General features: G+C 26.0%; 2 protein-coding genes across 4 annotated transcripts; both read right to left on the reverse strand.

The window, feature by feature from the left end:
- Positions 1-156: 156 nt before the first annotated feature.
- On the reverse strand, positions 157-8,766 carry LOC107163572 (heterogeneous nuclear ribonucleoprotein A1, A2/B1 homolog). Of its 2 annotated transcripts, XR_001506025.2 has the most exons (11): positions 8,514-8,766; positions 8,236-8,369; positions 8,043-8,163; positions 7,722-7,929; positions 7,469-7,651; positions 6,727-6,951; positions 6,566-6,667; positions 6,403-6,484; positions 4,038-4,118; positions 1,642-1,732; positions 157-259 (listed from the first exon to the last, which is right to left on the reverse strand). XR_001506025.2 is itself a non-coding variant. In XM_015511037.2 (9 exons), exons 1-8 carry the CDS (start codon positions 8,523-8,525, stop codon positions 6,423-6,425), a joined length of 1,047 nt encoding a protein of 348 aa, XP_015366523.2. In that variant the 5' UTR covers positions 8,526-8,766; the 3' UTR covers positions 6,053-6,289; positions 6,403-6,422. The 2 variants fall into 2 exon arrangements, 1 of the variants encoding a protein (XP_015366523.2); XM_015511037.2 differs by lacking the exons at positions 157-259; positions 1,642-1,732; positions 4,038-4,118 and adding an exon at positions 6,053-6,289.
- Positions 8,767-9,834: 1,068 nt separating this feature from the next.
- Positions 9,835-14,680, reverse strand: LOC107163568 (zinc finger HIT domain-containing protein 2). Of its 2 annotated transcripts, none has more exons than XM_015511031.2 (7): positions 14,369-14,680; positions 14,081-14,295; positions 12,230-12,413; positions 12,065-12,161; positions 10,947-11,156; positions 10,692-10,863; positions 9,835-10,621 (listed from the first exon to the last, which is right to left on the reverse strand). In XM_015511031.2, exons 2-7 carry the CDS (start codon positions 14,124-14,126, stop codon positions 10,479-10,481), a joined length of 852 nt encoding a protein of 283 aa, XP_015366517.2. In that variant the 5' UTR covers positions 14,127-14,295; positions 14,369-14,680; the 3' UTR covers positions 9,835-10,478. The 2 variants fall into 2 exon arrangements, with proteins under 2 accessions (XP_015366517.2, XP_015366516.2); XM_015511030.2 differs by having other exon boundaries at positions 14,362-14,679.
- Between the last annotated feature and the right edge of the window lie 3,468 nt (positions 14,681-18,148).

Below are 18,148 nucleotides of genomic sequence, written 5' to 3' on the forward strand. Positions count from 1 at the left end.
ATCCATTAAAATGAAAATTAGTAAGAATTTTAAACTATTCATTAATCTGAACTCTTTAAGATCATTGTATATTTTTTTAGAATAAATGAAAATTCATGTTTGATAATATTTTCAGATTTAACACTGAATAAATAATCAGGTACAAACTCAAGAGAATTAAAAAGGAAGTATTTTATTTTATTATAAACTATAATTAACAAGTCAAATTGTATTCTTTTTTTATTTATATCCACTTCATGAAAATTTTCAAATCACCCATCTGAAAAAAAAATTTAAAAATTTAATGATATCAGAACCAGAGACATGAAATTAATTTTTAAGATTGATCGTAAACATAAAAATAAAAAGGAGTAACATCCCAATCCGTAGTGTTATGAAATTTAAATAAATTATAATATTAAGTTGTTTTAGTTATAACATATTGTTATAATTACCAAGCAGATGTTTAGGTTTTTAACTTTTATGTGTTAATTAACTTTTTGCAGCTTAGCAGGAGTGGAAAAATGAGGACGACTTGTCTAGCATAAAATTAATTATGGGCCTATATTATTCCATGTCTAGAGGATGCCATATGTGTTGTTGTCATACAAACCTACATGGCAAATTTTACAAATTAGAGTGAATTATAAAATATAAAGGTGAGATTAATATAGGGCATCATAGAGATTTTCATTAATAAGCAAGTTTTAATCTTTTTTAAACTGAATGTTTTAAAATGATTATAACTTACTTTCTTGAGAATAATTTTTACAAGGATCAATTTATTCTAGTTTAAAACATAACATTGTAAAACGAATTATTGCTATAATGATATAAATATATGAAATTTGATATGTTTATATGTTTATAAACTCAAGTTTATAAAACAGAGGCAACACATGTGGCGTCTTCTTTAGAATATTTTGTATTATTTATTTTGTTAATTTCTTAAGTTAAAAATATTTTGAATAAAAAAATAATAGAAATTTTTCAATAACTAATTTATAATAAAATTGGAAACTGTTTAGTAGTTTCAAGTAATTTAATTTAATAATTTATGAAATAAAAATTATACAATTAATTATTTTTTTCTACTTTATTTCATTAAATATTTATTAATAATAGTTTCAAATGTTACTGGTGTTTAAATAATTTACCAAATGTCTTTAATAACTATTTTGAGTTTAAGGATATAATTACTTAATGTGCAACAATCAACGGATGGTAAATATAAATAATGAATATTAACAATTAATTAAGTTTAATGTAATATAATTATTAATTATTATATTATGTTAAACATAATAACATGCTTCTATTATGTATATTATTGCTGATTGTATATACCAATACTTCAGTACTATTATCTTAAGCGGGCTCCCATCTGTCAATATTAAAATAAAATAAAAACTGGTATATTTTTTATCTTTTAAAAACCTAAAAATCTGATATAATAATAAAACTAAAATAAGTAATTAATCTAACATCATTTAATGAGTTTTCATTATGTTTACGACCTAAAATAATCAGTCAACACAACTTTGTAGTAAATATAATTTTTGTAAACATCAATATTTCTTTTGGTTTTCTTTGCTTAATCTCGCGAAGAAACTAATTTTCATGATTTGACTAGAATATAAATTAGGGTGTAGCAATACATACCAACAGGTATCAGACTTAGACTTCAATACGAGTCCAGACGTAACTATTCAGTATCAATTTTATTTTTTATAAATCTTGCACTAGAGTAAATCTGAAAAATATAAAACACAAATAATTCATTACATTCATCACTATAATTAAATTTTAGGAAAATAAACACAAGATGGACTCTCATTTTATATTTTTTTAATTGTAAATACTAAACTCAGTGTTTGGAAAGAATGTCGTTCATGAACGCACAATTCACTCGTTCACATTCATAATTAGTGAACATACAATATGCAAACATCTCTCGTTTTTTCAAATAGAAAGTAGACATGATCAACATTTATATTTTTAATGAATTTGAACAATTTTTAAAACATTAAATTTATTTACTATTTATCAAATATATAATACTTAATGTGTACAATATTTATAATATAAATTATTTTATTTAATATAAAACTTTTATGTTATATATTTTATTTAATAACATATATAAAAATAAAATATGCGAAATTCCAGCGAGCCTGATTTGGCATGGAACAATAATTTAATTATATTGTCTCTTGGCAGTTGGGTTTGAGCCTAGTGTCCTAGTACTTGCTTAATTTTAACATTTTAAAATCTTTATGAAAATGTAACTCAAATAAGTATCAGATATTAAAAGTATAATTCATATAGGTATTTTAGAAAATATATATATACTTTTTCATGAAAAAGGAAATTAAATGAACGACCTATTGAATGCGTTCATTTAATCAAAGAACATGAACGTTTTTGTCTGAAAAAAATAATTAACATGAACAAATTCATTTTTTTAGTTTTGTTCCGAACACTGACTAAACTACAGACAAGATAAAAGTGAAGAAATGGGGCAGTGACATAAATGCTTATGAGGACGTTGTACCCTCATGTGTTGTCTACATCTTGCAAATGTGTAAGACAGCAAATTTTATACTCAGCTAGAGTGAATTTACATATTAAACAATTTAAAGGTAAAATTATTTAAACCAGAAGTTCTCAAAATATGGGGTACAACACTCCAGGTGGATTCAAAAACTTTAAAGGGGGGGGGGGGGGTGGCAAAAAAAAATTTTAAAATTTAACGTTCTATTGGCAGAATAGAAAGATTTATGAAATTTGCATAATAATAATCGCTGTTAAAATTATTTTTTGAGGGGGTTCACGTCTTGAGTTGTTCAAAGTGGGGAGGGCCTAGCCTGAAGTTTGAGAACTTCTGATTTAGACAATCTCGTGGGCTATTTATAATACTTTAATTTTGAGGCAAGTTATAATTATTTTAAAATTGTAAATTGTTTGTACGTCTTAAAATACTCATAACTCGCTTCAAAATTAAAATATGATAAGAAGTCATCGAGATTTTCTAGATAATAATCTTATCTTTAAATTTTGTTAGAAGCCAATTCACTCTAAATTTTAAACTAACAAAGTTACATATTGTGTTCTGCTGAGGAATGCTTAAAATTTGTTATGTTATGCACTTGTAAGACGGAGACAACACATGCAGATATCATGTTCTCTTAATAATAGAATAAATTAAGAATATTTAAGGAATTTTAGATTTTTTTTTTTATAGTTAGTTTTTTAAAATATGCAAGCAGCTGATGTCATCTAAATATTTCTAGTTATCTAATTATCTTAAAAAAATATTGAACAAATTACTTTTAATATAAATTGAAAAAAATAAATAACAATAACATCAAATCTAGAGAGAGCTGAGCAAAATAATTATCTAGCACAATACCAGTTTATATTACATATTATGACTATTCTCCGTCCAGCGAGAAACCACGCCGATTTTGCAACCCCTTTCACGTCACCCTGCTAACAAAATTGGTACACCCATAGCTGGATTTTGAGAGGAAATGAGTAAAAAAAACCCAAAATTTAGTCGGCATGTGACACGTTTTCTCATTGGACAGAGTATAGGAAAATAATACTGCTATATATTATCACAGAGATAAATACCACAAAAATCTAAACGCATTAATGTATGTACAGTTTATGATACAGTAAAATTAAACGAGTGTTTTTAATCTCTTGCATATGTATATGAAAATTAAAATATTAAAAAGCACTCATAGTAAAGTGTAATAAAATGTGGATTAATTTCATTATTGAAAAGAGAATTAGGTGCTCATAGCTTAAAGAGTTATCTAATCAAAGTTCATCCGGTTCAGATCACACCTTTTCCATTAAATTGACCTTTTTTCAAGTATTCCCTCAGCACATATAATATCTAGGCTATTATCTATGTTAGAATTAGAATAAACCATTGATTTTAGTAAAACTAAAATGCCATAATAAAATTTAATTGTTGACAATATTTAACTTTAACTTTAGTTTTCAAATTAAATACACTATGATGAATAAACAAATTCAATCCTTACTTCCTTTCAGTACAGCACTCAACATCAAAAATATTAAAAAACCATTCATGGTAAAATTTCATCATTGGTCATCTTTCTTTCCTGATAAAAAGAAAAGAAAAACATTTTAGTATAAACAAAAAATGTGATTCACAATACTTTAATAAAAATAGATCATAATATCCTTAGATCCCTAATATGCAACAAATTTTGGTGTTTAAAGTCGTCATTGATATAATTATTAATTTTAAATATAAAATTTATATTTATGAATAACTACCTAGTATAATTAATCTTAAAAGATTTTTTTGAACTAGAAAATTCAAAATCCCAAAATTTGTTGCTAAATACGAATCCGTTTGGGTAAGAAACATTAGCGTTTAAATAACAAAACCTACAGGAAAATAAACAGTTTACCTTTAGTACTCGGATGACCTACCTACGATTGACAATCGAGGTTTGCTGCCCTAAATTGGATCACCTATGTGGATTGATGAAACCCTTAAATGCATTTGCTGACAGCTTAAGCCCTAACAGGCTAACATTCCTATGGATCATTTCTAATAAACCTAATTAAAATTCAATTTTGTTGTTTTTCAATCACTTGCACATAAAATATGTTAACATTTACACCAATAGATAGCATTAATTATATTCAAATCAAAATGCTTACCGGTGAATTATATACTTAGATTAACAATAGCTTGGCTATGAAACTAATAACTTATTTAGCTAACATGTTCCAGGAAAAAAAAAATTAACAGGTAAAAACATTCAATTCTGAAAAAGTAATGCTATATTATGTTTCTATGTTTTAAAAATGTATAGTAGAATAGAAAAAAAAACAAAAATAATTTATCTTCATGTTCTTAACTGTCAAAAAAAATCTCACAATACTCAATATAAAGAATTATAAAACTTACATAAACAACATTTTGGCTATGAATAAGTATAAAATTGTAAATATACTGTCTCAAAAGAGAATAAACAGTCAGCTGAAAGATTTATGTCAATGCTACACATCTCCCACAAATAACAAGCTCTTGATAAAGCTTGATCATATTTTGATTCTCTACACAACAATCACGATGTGCAATAATTAAAAAGTGATTTTTCTCTTTTGAGACCAGAGTATATCATTTAGAGGCTTAAATCTAAATAACTTAAATTGCTTGATATTTTATGCAATTCTTCTTTAACCATAATACTATAGAATACTACTTTGGAGTTTTTTTTTTTGCTTAGCCTACTAGATACCAACCTTCTAACTAAAATGATAAAATATCAAGCCAATGTATTTTAAAAATGGACACCGAAGAAAAATGTTTAAAATATATAAAATAAACATTTACACAGTTTATGTATACATTATCATTTACTAACTAATAGATATTTAAAATTCATACCTTACCTATGTAGTATAAAATATAGAAACAGACAAAATGTTGTTACCTATATGCTTTGTTTTTTCAAAAATTGTCTATACCTTTATGAGCTAAATAACTGGAAGCAATATAGGAGTTTTAAATATTTCAAGGTATATGCACAGATTGTGTATTTAAAGCACAAAACAGTTAACTAAAAGTTAAATAAACCATAAAACACAAAATGAAATTATTAAAATTTAATGTTAAACATAATATACAAATGCCCAGATTAATAATATAATTGCATAAATAAATATTTGTATAGTTCATTTTTATGAAGATTGTTATCTTTATTGCAAGACAAAATATAACAATGCTATTGAATAAGTCCATTTAAAATAATTAAGTATAAATAAAAATACTAATAACCTTTTAATTTGCATGAATCAAAAGACTAGTTAAAAACCAAATCAATCATTCTGAATATTATTCTACATATTAATAAGACTAACAGTAATGAAATTATTTATAATATTAAGTAACCTAGATTATCCTAATTTACTGTCATAATAAAAAAATTGTGAAAACACAATTTTCTCATATACAAAATTGTTGAAAATATGTCAAATACTTAGGTAAGCTTCAATTAAAAAATACAAAAGAAAGATATAGTTGAGAAATATAAAAAGTATATTACCAATACAAAACACGTCATTATTGTACTTAATAGATAAATTTAATAAACTGAATGTGCAGTAGACGAGGATGAGAATGTATTTCAAATGACTGGCTCTTGTGTCATTATTACCCAATTCATGAACGGTTTTAAATAATACATAGAAATAACCGGTACGAGTTTCCTATTTTTGTTTATACTGCCTAACAGACTGCCTCCTCGGATCCTGCCTAACAATTTTCAAAAAATAAAAAACCATTTTAAATTAAAATCCTAAAAATATATCAATATAACAATATAAATTGGGGTGCAATTTTTGAAATATAGTTTCAACTTTGTTTACCTTTAGTTGAAAGTGATGTGTTAGTACCGTCGACCAGGATTTTGACCATAGCCAGCATTACCTGCATTTACATTACCAGCTCCTAAATAAAGAAAATATGGTACAATTAAACTTTGTAATTATACTATTAATTAATTAAAATATTCAAGGAATTAAATACAACTACCTGGGTTTCCATAAGGTGTAGAACGATTATTAGAGGTATAATTAGACCTCATCGGGCCACCACCGCCGCCATAACTTTGATTTGGACCCCAGTTGTTACCTTAATATTCGTAGAAATTAATATAAATATAAAAAAAAATTACTTATCAAATAACTTACTGGGTTGTTGCGAACCTCCCCAACTATCACCACCACCTCCTTGGTTGCCCCATGCAGGATTGTTGTTACCCCAACTTTGAGGAGCACCACCGCCACCTTGCCAGGCTCCACCAGAATTGGAATTGTATCCACCTGCACTACCACCATACCCACCTCCGCCACCGCCAGAGCCATATCCTCCTCCCATTCCAGAATTTCCATATCCTCCACCTCCACCATTTGATCCTAAAAGAAAAAAGATATAAGATAAATAATATACATATTTACTAAAGACAATAAATTAACTTTAATGATTAGCTTGATATTTTATCAACAGAACATATAAACATAGGAGAGACATTTCTTAAGTACAGTTGATTCAATAATTTCAAAGTGGATGGGACTTTAAAATTGTTATGTATTAACATTGTTGTCTAATTTTTCATAAAATTTTACTACAAATGCCCAAAAGTGCTTAAATGCATCTTTTATTTTATTTTAATTAACAAAAGATTTTATAGGAAAAAAGTGATTATTTTGAATAACTGAATGTGTCAAATTATCAACTGTATTTAGTTATTTACCAACAAAAAATATTTAGACATTTAACAATCTAAAGGATAATTATTTATAATCAGTGTTGAAGTTAAAAACTTCATGTATTTGAAATTCATGAATACAAATAAATATCTGACGTAAGGAAAATATAGTTGTAACCTTGTAACTAGTAAAATTTATATTATATATATAGATTCATAATTACTGTTATGATGTCCTCCCCATTGTTCATTTCGAGGATTTCCTCCCCAGCTACTTCTATTACCACCCCCTCCACCTCCACCGCCACGACCACCACGTCCACCTCGGCCACCACCGCCGCCGTCACTACGACTAATAGCTTTTTTCACATCCAATTTTCCTCCAGCAACTTGATGACTTTTGATCACTATATTTAAACAATCATATATTAGTTAAAAGTTTAAGAAAACATTTGAGTGAGTATATATGATACTCACAAACAGCTTTGTCAACGGAATCGGTATCATCATACTCAATAAATCCAAATCCTTTTCGTTGACCAGAATCTTTATCAGTTACTATTGTTACATTAGTGATATTGCCAAATTTTCCAAAATATTCAAGTAGATCATTTTCTGATTGTTCTTTTATACCAGAAACGAACATTTTTTTCACAGTAGCTGCAATATCTGGTTTATCAATATCCTAAAATCATGAAAATAAACATACTTAATACTCTTTGTTAAATTAAAAAAAAAAAAAAATTGACTATAAAGAAAAAAATGCATGATACAATATATAAAATGTTAATCGCATACATCACGTGGTACAGCTCGTTTAGTTTCAACTTCACGACCATCAATTTTATGAGGTCTGTTTGACATGGCTTGATCAACCATAGATGATTGAGAATAAGTAATAAATCCAAATCCTCTAGATCTAAATGTTTGGGACATTAAAATGATTAATGAATAGTTGCGATATTAATCAAAACAAAAAATATATAGTTACCTTTTGGTTTGAGGGTCTTTCATGACGACAACATCTACAATTTCACCCCATTGCTCAAAAAATTCTTTAAGTGAATCATTAGTTGTGGTGTAGTTTAAACCTCCAATGAATAATTTTCTGTATTGTTCTGGTTCCTATTGTAATTAAAATATTTGGGTTATGGTTAACATACAAAAGTTTCGTGTGAGCGATTTTAAATGTATTAGTCAGGTACAAGTATATGAATAATAAAACAACTTGAGCTATTTATTCGAATAAGGTAGGTTAGCTTTACTTACGTCAGATCCCATGATTGATGAGGAAACTCGTAATACGAACAAAATCAGAAAAAAAGTAATGCAAATATAACGCTAATATAGTCAACTGAAATCAACAATCAAATTCTAGTGTTTCTAAGATTTATCTATGACAATAATGATTAATGTTATAAAGAAAGAAATTCACAAACAAAAACGGAAATCAGATTTCGCCAGACGCTACAACAGTAAAACGAGTCAATAACTCGGAATCGGAACGGAGGCGTCTGTGTGCGTTCGGTACAGCAAAATGGTGGCCGGTTGATGTTGTATGACGCGGACGCTTGTAACAGTGTGAACAACTTAATTTTAAAACATGCAAACATTTTTCTTTTCCAATGGCGCGAAATATAAACCATTTAATTATTAGGTACCTATTACAAATTGATACAATTTATTATACTATTATGGTATACGCGTCGAAGGCCATTTATTTTAGCAAGTTTTCTGTGCCAAAATGGACACACAGTAAAGTGTCATGAATTTGTTTGTTATACAAATCCACGATTTTGTAAGATGGTGATTTGAAGAACGTAATTATAAATTTACCTACGTGTTTTTTATTAGAAATACGCCTCAGCAGCGAATGCCATTATTTCCATTGGCTGACGTATTAAAACGTTAAACAAAAAATTTCACTTAATCAATTTTAGTAGATTTATTGTAATTTAAAAGATATTAGATTTAAATGCTCATCCATTTTTTTCAACAGGTATATATGACTTATGAATAACGCAATCTTCAATAATTACAGACCAATTTTGAACTATTTAAACTTTGAACCTATTTACACCTTTCTATGTAAGTACTTACATCTTTACTGACTATTATTTAGTTCAGTTATAATTTAATAACTACAATTGTCTTGAAGAATATATGGTTATTAAAATGTTGATGTTAAAAGTGGGATAAGAAGTTTATTGTTGAGGTTTGTTTTTCTATAACTTAGGAGAATGTGTATAATCACTAAATAACGGCCTGATATGACAAATGTATTATTTGCATAGAGTATAAATATAAATAATAAATAAGTATAAATATAAATAATTAAATAAATGATTTATAAATAATAAGAAAGTATTTACTCTTTAACTGACCTAATAAATTGGTTGTATTATTACAATTTAAAAATGCATTAAGTAAGATATAATAATATACCTTTGAAGAAATAATATTTATTTTTTTCAGTTGTATTGCTTGTACTTGTAGTACTATTATATAATGTACTATCATGCTAACAAAAAAAAAATGGAAAAAACATGTTTTTGTAGATGAGGATGGCCATAAAAGTAAATAAACAAAATTATTTTTGAAAATGTAACTGACTTTATTAACTATTAAACATTTAGATTTTAGATCTTGGCTAATACATTTTAAATTACAACGAAATGTTAAGTAAAACTTCATAGTTCTGTATGTTATACATGCTGCATGTTAGTCTGGATAATAAATTAAAACATTTTTAAAGAGCCTTACATTGATTATACAAACCAAAGCTTTACATTTGATTCAGTAGGTATATAATTAATAGGTACGATGTTCAGGTTATAAAATAAACAAATATAATTCCATGGCAAATACAATTAATTTATCTATCGTATGAAATACTTCAATAATTCAACATAAGAATATAACATATTTAATTATGTTTTAATCAATAATATACAAACTACAAAAAATGTAATTTATCTTCAGCAAATATTATCATATTTTAAAAAAGAATGAACAAAATAAAAATGAATATGCATGTACCAGCATATTAAATTTAAATTAAACTTAATCAGTATACACAACCTGTTTTTTAATTTAAAAATAATTTATTTAAAACATTATTAACAATAAAAAACACAATGTTTCACCAATCAGTTTACATAGTCTTCTAATGTATTATATGAACTACACTTTAATTAATGAATGACAAAAATAATAGTTATTAATAATTAATTCTTATAATTTTTTTTCATCCGCCCATGATAAAAAATATTCAATCTTTTTCAATAACAAACGTACTTTCTTAATGTCTACATGTATGAAATAAGAGGCTTTAGCATCAGGAAACTTTCTATTAAATTCTCCTTGTTCAGTTTTTTCTAGAAACAAAATAATTAAAATATAGAACACAAAATACAATTCTGTTACCTAAATTATTTTTTAACATACTCAACGGAATATTTTTTTGCTCATTTTTATACATTGTCAGTAAATTATGTATATCAGATAAAGCTAATTTTATGTTATGATTGCAGTTGGAATCAAAACCATTACTAAATATTGTTTCTAAGTCATTATTTATAAGTTTAAAACCTTCTTGAAATCCTTTGAACATTTCATGCTGAAAACCAAAATAATACAAAACATAATAATTATTTCCATATTCAATGTTGACATAATTAATGAAATAAACTTATTTATTACCTCTTGAATACAAAGCTCAACAGATTTTACTGCCATGTCATAAGATTCAAAATTCTGATTAAAAGAAAGATTTTTTGACAAATTATAGAGTCCATTGATAAATTCTGATAGATATGATTTATGTTTTCCGTTATAATACCGTATCAAAAACACATATGAAGTAATCATATTGACTAAATTCCATTGGATGCAGTCTGATGGTGATTTTTTCTAAATAAAAATCTTAATTACATAATAAGAACATAATAGGTTGATATTTAATCAATAGGTATTAATCTTTTGAGAAGAAAATTAAGAATGTACAAATGTTACTCAGGAAGCTGATTAAGAATGGAAAGTTGAATTTTTTTTATTAATTTTTGAGCGATGCCATACTCTGTAAATAAGTGTATAATATGTAATAAAAGTTATAATTTATAATATTATACAATGGTTTATAAAATAAAACCGTTTGATTGTAGACAATGGATTGAGCCTATTGCCCATCTCAATTTATTAAAATAATATAAAATAAATAATATTAAAAATATTTTTAGGAATTAAGCCATGTTTTATTAAAATTAATCAATTAATAATAAAAATACAATATATTTGTTTGTTTATACATTTACACCAGAAAATCAGTTTAAATTTCAGAATTTTCACACACTTATTTTTTATTACTTAAATTATTTACATATTTATTCCAAGCAGTCTTAAATGATTAATATTTTAGTATTTAAAATAATACAATGTAAGTTTTACAGAATTTCTAATCGAAATTGAAGATATTATTTCTTCTATCTTTGATAATTTATTGAAGTTAACATGTTTAAAAATGATTAACAAGTACCTACAAACAAAGGAGATTTTGGCAGCAACTCTATTCAATATAAATAATTTTTGCTAGCTTATAGATAGAAGATATGATGGGAAATAAAATAATTTGTGATAATTTAGTTGCTAAATCAAAGTTATTAATTCTGACTTAATATCCTGGCTTATAGGCTGAACAATTTTAATAAAATGTTTTATAAAAATTATAAACCAAATAAATGTATTTAAAAATTTAAATGCAAATAAAATTAGTTTAACAAAAATTATTCAATTAAATATTTATTCATAAGATAGGCACTTACTGAAAGTATAGACAATTTTGGAATGTTTGTTACCAAAGGCGGAATCTCACTTTCTTCAATATTCTCACCAACTTCAGTTACTATTTGTTTTTCAATCCTATAATATGATATAATAATTGACTTTTGAGAGTTATATTGAATTTATTTATTTATAAGTTCGCTTACGGTAAACACCACCAAGGAGTAAACTGAGGTAGAATTTTAGAGATATCGCCAGACTTAACAAGATGTTCAAATTCCGCTTTTTCTGAATCAGTTAAATAACTCCATACTACCTCAGCATCATTTAGATCAATACCATTCAATCGGTCATTGATATCTGTGAATTCTTCATCATCTGAATCATTTTCTATATCAAATAGGTGTATATTTAAATAATAATTAATATCAAGTTAATTAATTTTATAATTATTTAAAATTATATAATACATTATATTAATATACTAGATATTCTTAGTATTCTTCAATATTAAATAAAGTAAAAGAATACAGTGGCGTGGCTACTATTTAAAAATAGGAGGAAGGGCAAAACTAAAATATTTTAGAAAATGCTCAACAATTAATGATAATATTTATACCCACATTTAAATCAATAGAAAGGTTATTCAGTAATAATCACAATATTTAATGGCCTTAATTAAATTTAAAAATATGTATGTTATAAACTAAATATTTCTTAATTTCCTATATAATGTATAGGTAGTCACTAGTATTATTATTTACTAATTCTTTTGGTTAAATTATTTAATAATATAGCGAAATCATTGTTTATTATGTTAAAATGGTATTACAAATTACAAATTACATAAGTAGTAAGTAGGTGAGTGGCGTACACACGTCGTAGGGAGGGTGGTTTGGGTTGGATCCCCCCCCCCAGGACAAAAAAATAAGATATTATTGATGAATTGTATATATTTGTAGTTTCATTGTTACGCTCTGAACAGTATACAACTAAACAAATATTTTAATAATTAAATAATTAAATAATTATTTTAATAGGTGTTTGAAAAGTTTTGTTAACTGTACTGTTTTTATATTCCTAGCTACTAGTTTACTTTAGTGTAAAATAAAACTATAAATTGTTTCAAAAAGTTGTATAAAATCATATTAATTATCCATGTGTACTGTACTCAGACAAACATCACAACATATAGTATTGACTTTTGAGTATACCCTATAGTTCTATACTATACCAACGAAAAAAATAGATAACAAAGTTATGGTTGCCGTATACAATACAACATTGTTTAGTAATCGTTCAATTTTGAGTAAACGGCAATAATACAGTGAAATGGATTCTATTTTTTTGGCACTATAGTTAATGGCCATTGACAATGTTAAAAATTTTGTTCATAATAATAATATTTTTTTTTTTTTTTTAATTGTTTGAGGCATCAACTGCATGGTTATTAGCCAGCGTTACAACAATATTATTCATAATCTAACCTGTTCTATTCTACCGTAGGACAAGTTTATGTCAAAAGTCAAAAACTTTAAACAATTCATTGAACTCCATAAGTAAGTCTTTAGATAAGAGTTCATAAAATAACTTAAGTTCAGTGTTGGGTAAATTACTTTTAAAAAGTAATGAATATATGTTACTCGTTACTTCAAATTTTTTGTATAACATTACATTAATTTTATATAGGTAACGTTGTAAAAATAAATACAAAATACATTACTTTTTCACTAATAAGTAGTGCGGCACAAATTATGTGAGTTATGTAAACCTTTGCATTAGTTTTGTTATTTTATATATTTATATGTGTTTGATTGTTAGGAAAATGGGTAGTTTTAAAAGGAAGGTTTTTATAATGGTTTTTTTAAGCCCGTCCCCCCGCCCTACAGCAAGTTTGAATTTGAACTTAGTAGGTGCCACAAAATTGAAATGATTGTAGGATATTGGTTGGTACGATTAAAATAATTAGATTAGATTATTTTTAAATTTTGGATAGGAACTCTTTCTTTTATTCAATGTTAAAATATTAAAAAATCAACATTATAAGAAATATTTACCAGAATCTTCATTTTCTCCATACACTCTTTTAAGAATGTCTATCATTTCTCTCTTGCCTACATCGTCTGAATCTTGAATGTCTAACTCTTCTTGAATGCATTCTTTGTAAAATTGTTCTGTACACTCTAAATGAATAGACGATTTGTAACACGTTAAAGAGCAGTAAGGTGCTCCGCATTTTGGACAAACATATCTGCTTTGATTCCCTGTACAACTTAATAAAACAAATATTGATATAAATAAATAACTAGTTTGAAATTCATCAAATGTTTTTACTTACAACTTACAAAGAGTGTCCGTATTCATATTCAATGGGTACTTAAAAAATTAACTGTTGAGATTACAAACAAATATTGAATAATATGTTTTTAAATTGGTAAAACTAGTACAAATTAAATTATGTATTATCAATAATATGCTATTAATACAATTTACAAGTATTGAGGTAATCTGTATGAGAAAGCTAAAGAAAAGATTTAAAATTTAATCACAGTATAATATATAATATTATACTTTTCTATGAACTGACGAACTGTGTAAAATAAATATCGGAATTCGGAATTTAAGATCAAACGTGTTGCCGATTCTCTTAGTTGTATCAGGGCCCTGACACAGGATAATGATATCAAATGCTATCAAACATATTATCTAAAAAAGTACGAATTGCCACCAAAAATATTTAGTTTAAATTTTGGATATAATATAATATATTTATAATTTATATAGTATCCACTATCCTAATCAAATTAATCAATTATCAATGATGAATCTCAATATTCAATAACATTGACACATTGTATACTTATTGTATTGTTTGGAATCTACATTGTCTTATATAGTTTGATTTTGATATGTTCCCCATGATATTTAAACAACTCCCCAGTTTATCTTAAACGACTTAAACCCTATTTATCTATCTAAGTACCTATCTAATATATCCTGAGTGGAATTCAGACAATTTTTTTCACTGATTATACATTATTACATTAACTATTATCATCCTTTTACTACATGATATGACGAATTTGCACGTTTAAGCGATCTCTATAACTCAATAGTCTCAATATTTTGTTCACAATACTTTTATACTTCAATTGAATAATAAAACTCTGTGCAAAACTAATCAATCAAAACTATTTACTAACTACTGTTTGAAAGTTGACTGATGAACGATGAACGGTATACTTATAGTAATAACTAATAAGGTGTATTATAGACATTATAGTACACTCATATCTTTTGATGGTCACCTAACGAACTACAGAATATTATCTATAGTGCATAAGTATAACCATATAATGTATTGAAACAATGTATCCCCCCCAAATCATTTTCTAAATTCGACACTGACTAAATGGCATAGTAGTAATAACCAGAATAACCTACCTAACATAATGTAATAACTTATTTACCATAATTTATACTGGGGACCACAAACGGCATCTATTCTACTGTTCCTCCATATAGGTAGGTACTTGGTTTTCGTAGTTGTCATAATATAATATAGGTTAATAATATATATTATCTATGGTTATATCCGTTATATAGTAGGTTTGTGTGTGATTGCGTGAATAGTAAAAAACTCGAAAATCTTAGAATTCGATCTACACGATATATGTATAGATACTACTGGATGTCAGAGCCGTGTCGGTGCCGCTAAGATTTTGCACTCATGGCAAAATTAAAAATATTTACCTAACTTAACCTCTTAAAGTTTAAAATATTATAAAAAAACATTTTTAGCACCCCTTAAAACCATGCGCACGAGGCGTATGCCCGCTAGGCCCAACCACGGCATGGCTCTGTTGAGTGTTACGAGTTATAAACGTATAGGTACCTAACAGAAAGACCTGACAGATATTACTAAATATAAATATAAAAGCGCTACATCGGATTTCATAAATTATGAGATAAACAAATCAAAAACCAAATATACGATAATATCAAGACGAGAAAATCATGAGAAATATTTATATGGAAATTAAGAATTACAAATTTCAAAGAGTATATATAGTTTTAAATATCTGAGCGTAACAATACAAATATATTATTACAAACATGATAGAAATAACTAGTTATTTCTATCATGATTACAAATACCAAAATTAATAATCACGGAGAAATTAAAATTAGAACAACTGCAGCGAATAAAATGAATGCTATTATGGATTAACTAGTAATTAGTATCTTCAAATCAAAGCAAGTACCTATATCAGTCAAATCGAAAATATTACACTGTACAAATTATTTATAAAGGAAACAAAAATGCTGAAATAATCAAATAACACATTACAATCTCAAGTGTGGCAATTTATTATATAGCCCATAAGTAGCTATATTATTATTTTTGGATGTATAGCTTTTAGTGTATCTATATATAGCTAATCGAGTCTCGAGTTACGTTATCCATGGTCACATTCTTTTATTGAATATTATATTAATAAGTGTAATACACTAATACATATTGATTTTATACAAAAAAATTGTATTTTTATATTTATATTCTAATTAAGTATTCTATTTAATAATATGATTAGGTATCTATTGTTATTTGTAAATTACTTACCTTAAAAAAAATACCTATACCTATATAGATAGGCTAGGCACATACGTCCATCGTACAAAGGTAATATTGATTAGAACGAAGTTTATATTTATATTTATAGTCAAGTTTATTTATTGGTTATTTCTGTTTAACTTTGCTTAGTCTAAATTTTGTGGTCTGTTAACTAAATTAGGTAGTATATATCTATTGACTACTCTTGTAGGTATAGTAGGTACCTGAAATGTCCTATGATGCTTACGGTCATAATCATAATAAATTATAATCACCTTTACGTTTATCACGGTTTACAGCATGTTAGTTAGTGGCTACTGGGTAATAAATTATGATAATGACAAGTCAATACAATAGAATATTTTCCCGATTTTATAATATATTATATGATATATTGAAATTATAATTATTGGATAACAATAACTAATAAGATCATCGACCGACGACCTCGTTGCAATTTCATTGATTTAATTTATATCGTAAAATATCGATAACCAATGCCTATCAGACATCAGTATAGTCACTAAATTACTCAATAATATACCTACTACCGCCAAGATATTTGGTAAGAATTCGTAGGAGTGAACTACGTTTGCCTCGAATTATATTATTGAAAACCAAAACGCGAAACGCTTATACCACAGACTCAGAAGTCAACTATAACAACCAAATGAACATGAACCAATTTAAAAAAAAATATTAGAAATATAACGATATATATGTTTCCTTTGATTAGTTCAAAATTTATTTAATATGTAAATATTAATAATTGTAAATTAGATTGGAACAAATTATTTAAAATTTAATATTATTGATATTAAAAAATATATATAGAATATTATGTTTAGTATAGGTATTGTTAATATACTATATAAGATAATCTTATTAAGATTTAACATATTATAATGTCTGTTAAATTTGATTTTAATTATAAGTTATGAGATAAGTAACATAATTACTAATAACATTTACTATTTATTTTATTTGTTGAATTTTTTTTTTTTTTTTTAATGAAATAATAGCAATATTATGTATGTTTGATGTAATAATTGTCGAGGTGTCTGGTATAATGAAGTATGTTGAAATTGTTTATGTTAAGTCTATATAACATGTATAGAAAAAAACTTTAAATTATTATGACTTAAATTTATTTAGATTTTTACTATAGTTTGTTATATAATTATCAATTATAATTTTCGTGTTATCCCATTACTTTTATATTCTATAAATTAATATCTATGTATTTATATTACATATAGTATACGTATACGTATACGTTTATTGAAAGTAGTATCTTCCTACGACCTACCTATTATATCATCATATAATATAATATAGGTATATATTATCATATACTTCAACATATTTCATTACCGTGTGACGCCATACCTTAAACCGGTATACCTGATAAAAGATTACAGAATTTCAAACATCTTTGAGCACGTCCAATCAAAAGTATTTGTTTGTGTAGTAGGTATAGTTGTAACATATTTTATTGTGTACCTACAGC

This window comes from Diuraphis noxia, unplaced genomic scaffold, assembly GCF_037042655.1.
Source record: "Diuraphis noxia isolate RWA-SAM2 unplaced genomic scaffold, SU_Dnox_SAM2 contig0005, whole genome shotgun sequence".
Lineage (NCBI taxonomy): Eukaryota > Metazoa > Arthropoda > Insecta > Hemiptera > Aphididae > Diuraphis > Diuraphis noxia.

Excerpts from the sequence above, each read along its gene's own strand:
- LOC107163572 (XM_015511037.2), bottom strand. Across the intron at positions 6,668-6,726 it reads GGGAGGTTCGCAACAACCCA|GTAACAACTGGGGTCCAAAT; the intron begins GTAAGTTATTTG and ends ACGAATATTAAG. Across the intron at positions 6,485-6,565 it reads ACCTTATGGAAACCCAGGTA|GAGCTGGTAATGTAAATGCA; the intron begins GTTGTATTTAAT and ends TTCTTTATTTAG.
- LOC107163568 (XM_015511030.2), bottom strand. The coding sequence starts at position 14,387 with ATGAATACGGACACTCTTTGTAAGTT. Across the intron at positions 12,162-12,229 it reads ACTCCTTGGTGGTGTTTACC|GATTGAAAAACAAATAGTAA; the intron begins GTAAGCGAACTT and ends ATCATATTATAG. Across the intron at positions 10,864-10,946 it reads TTGAGCTTTGTATTCAAGAG|CATGAAATGTTCAAAGGATT; the intron begins GTAATAAATAAG and ends TTTGGTTTTCAG.